This window comes from Thalia democratica, chromosome 2, assembly GCF_965202585.1.
Source record: "Thalia democratica chromosome 2, ktThaDemo2.hap1.1, whole genome shotgun sequence".
In the NCBI taxonomy this organism is placed as follows: domain Eukaryota; kingdom Metazoa; phylum Chordata; class Thaliacea; order Salpida; family Salpidae; genus Thalia; species Thalia democratica.
In genome coordinates, this window is record NC_139166.1 from 94,368,214 (window position 1) to 94,371,608 (window position 3,395).

At 29.5% G+C, this 3,395-nt stretch overlaps 1 protein-coding gene across 1 annotated transcript; it reads right to left on the reverse strand.

Annotated features, from left to right (window-relative positions):
• Positions 1–1,196: 1,196 nt before the first annotated feature.
• LOC145829875 (histone H3.3 type 1-like) lies at positions 1,197–2,108 on the reverse strand. The gene is made up of 2 exons (XM_082937751.1): positions 1,976–2,108; positions 1,197–1,474 (listed from the first exon to the last, which is right to left on the reverse strand). The coding sequence occupies exons 1-2, from the start codon at positions 2,106–2,108 to the stop codon at positions 1,197–1,199; spliced, it is 411 nt and encodes a 136-aa protein (XP_082793877.1).
• Positions 2,109–3,395: the final 1,287 nt, after the last annotated feature.

Below are 3,395 nucleotides of genomic sequence, written 5' to 3' on the forward strand. Positions count from 1 at the left end.
TCCGGCCGGATCTTAATTTGAAAAAAAAAGTCCGGGTCCGGCCGGGTCCTAATTTGAAAAAAAAAGTCCGGATCCGGGTTCGGTCGGACCCGAAGTTGTGGGTCCAGTACATCACTAGTAGTAACACAGTGTGGCAAACTGCGACTGCGACTTGTATTATAAATGGGATGCGATCAATTAAAATTAAAAATGCAACTCACAAAAAGTAAATTATGGTCTGTGAAAAAGATTACATATGGCCTGAATAAAAATTATTTGAACTTTTATTAGTTATATACGGGTTGTAAATAAAGTGAGAAAAATTGACTTTTATACAATATACGATAAAATTCATTAGAGTTCATCATTTTTAATTTTTTAATCTAAAACTAGATATATTGGGTTCTAAATTAAAATATAAAAATTACAGCTACCAGCCTCAAATACTAAGTATTCTCTCACCCTTGTGATTTTTAGCTTTATTACTTAATGTATATTGATTTTACTTTTAGAAATGTGAGTAAATTGAACATTTACGAGGCTAGAATAAAATTAGTAATAAAAATTTAGAAAATGTTCATTAGTTTCGAACAACAATAATGAAAGTAAGGGCAACAGGTTAAAGGTAGTTTTGGTATTTTTAAACTTTTATGCTAGCTCCATCGCCAATGTCAGCTGGCCTGAACTATTAAGAGATTAACTAGCTTACGTTTAATATTGTCAATTTTCAATTATAAGAGATTATAAGTAAGAGATTATAAAACTTTTTCCTTGAGTTTGAACTCAAGATATATAGAGTCGCAACAACTATCGTACTCTAGAGATTCTAGGATTTCCTATGAAGATACAAAACTATCAGACGTATAAGCCGTAATGTTTATAGTTACTATTAGACTCACATATTCTTTAATAAAGTTAGGATTGTTATGAAGAATCATAGTCAAGACGTTTGTTGCAAGAGGGCAATTTTTAAAATGGTTTAGGGAGACCTTATTTACATAAAAAAAAAACCAAATTACCCGCAGCATTTAAGTATTAGTAGATTTTAATTATATAAACTGGGTTTTTATTAATTTTATTTTTACTAATTTGAATTTAAACAAAGATGTATGAATTTTACAAAATAAATAACTACATATTTCTAGATACAAGTTTATTGAACACTAAAAGTCAACGTATTAACTATCACATAACAAGTGTCCTAGAGTCCTATTTTCTTAAGCACGTTCACCACGGATGCGACGGGCAAGTTGGATATCCTTTGGCATGATAGTGACTCTCTTTGCATGAATGGCACACAAGTTGGTATCTTCAAACAGTCCTACCAAGTAGGCTTCGGAAGCTTCTTGAAGAGCTCCAATGGCTGCACTCTGGAAACGAAGGTCTGTCTTGAAGTCCTGGGCGATTTCACGTACAAGACGCTGGAATGGCAGCTTGCGAATCAAGAGCTCAGTTGACTTCTGGTAGCGACGGATCTCACGAAGAGCAACGGTACCTAAAAATTAAATGACATTCAGTAAATTAAAACACTTGAAAACGGTTTCAACTGTCTAATTTGTATCGAAAGTTACTTTGTTAAGAACAGTAACACAGCTAATACATAGTAGGGTCAACAGTAGGGTCATGACGAAAGTTTAGGAGGCTATGAGCAGTAAAGGGGTCAAAAGGGGCCAGGAGGTCATAATTTGAAGCTTACACTGGATTTACTGGAGTTGATCATGAACAATCAAAAAGTAGCTAGGTGCTTTAAATGGTATATTTTTAGAATAATCATATAGGAGGGCCATAGTATTATTATTTCTTAATATTTTATGAGTCTTCAGAAAATAAAAATGGGAAACCCTGGTCTGCAGTAATATAAGTAATAGTTTACTAAAGAAAATTTATAACAGGTTAGCACTAATTTGAACAATCATTTAATTAAACATTCACACAGAGACAACATTAAAAAATTTTTAGCGAATTTATTAAAATATTAGGTTGTGTTAATTTTTACCTGGGCGGTAACGATGGGGTTTCTTCACTCCACCTGTTGTTGGGGCGCTTTTTCTTGCTGACTTGGTGGCGAGCTGCTTGCGAGGAGCTTTTCCTCCGGTTGATTTGCGAGTTGTTTGTTTGGTACGTGCCATTTTATAATTTAGTTCTTGTTCTATGTCTGTGAAATGTCTTAAATATTAGTAAAGATTCTAAAAATTTAAACATTTATAATTATGATGCTTTTGAAAATTATTTTTTTAATTGAAATTATGTTGTTGCAATTTATACTAGTTGGACACAAGTGAGAAAAATTAATTTGGTTGTAGATGGACATTAAAAAATAAGTAAAACATGACCTGAATTTAATGTTAGTCTATCTATGTAACTAAAGTTTTTGTAGTTCTATTAATAGCCTTAATTTAAATTTATTTTAATTAACTAAACTGAGTATGAAAACTTTAGTTCTCCTGAAACAAATATTAAGTTTAAAACAAGAATAAAAATTCCTTTTTTGTTTTTAATAACTACTTAAAAAAAACTTAGTTTTTCAAAAAGATAATTATGAAAATTTAATACAACTTTTTATTTTGAAACTTTAAGTTGTTTTTAACAACATAAAAAAGTTAAACTTTAATCAAAATATCTCCAAGTTTAACTTTAAAATTTTTAGAATTTCACAAGTATTTTTAAAACATCTTAATACATTACAGAACTTAAAAGCAACAGAACTACTTCTACACTGAATATGTTAAAAATTCTATTGCAATTTATTTATCAATTATAGTTCAAGTTTAAAAATAACTTTAAACTCACACTTTAGCCAAAACTACACAATAAGCCTAAGTAGTTTACATAGTTGCCACACGTTTTCAAAAAAAATATTTCCAGGTTTTACCAAATTTCTTCCAGGATTTTAAAACTACATACTTTTGGGGCAATTTTTAGTTTAAAATTAAGTTTAAGGTAAGAAATTGTGTTAAATAGTATAAAAATATTAAGAAGATATATTGAAGCTATTTTAAATATGTTTTCTAATAAATAAAATTTTTGATGATGACAAATTTTTTTTATTTTTATGATAGGTTTTAAGAGTAAAATCAAAACTTTACTACTGAACATGTAAAATTGTTAAAGTATCAGGTTTTTCCAGGTTTTTATAGTGATTTTTGTTCAAAATAACAAATTTTTCCAGTTTTTTTTCAAAATTTCTTAAATTCCAGGTTTTTCCAGGTTTTAATTTTTTGCCTAAATTGTCAAATTCCATGTTTTTCCATGTCTTTACAGGATTTTAGTTAGAGTGGCAACTCTGAATTTAATATTATTATGTCTATTATAAATGTTAGGGTTTTTAAAAGGAGTTTATTGGAAAACATGCCTGAGTTTTTCAAATGTGCTGAAACTAGACTAAGTTGGCCTGAGTTAACCCAAGATAACTTAAC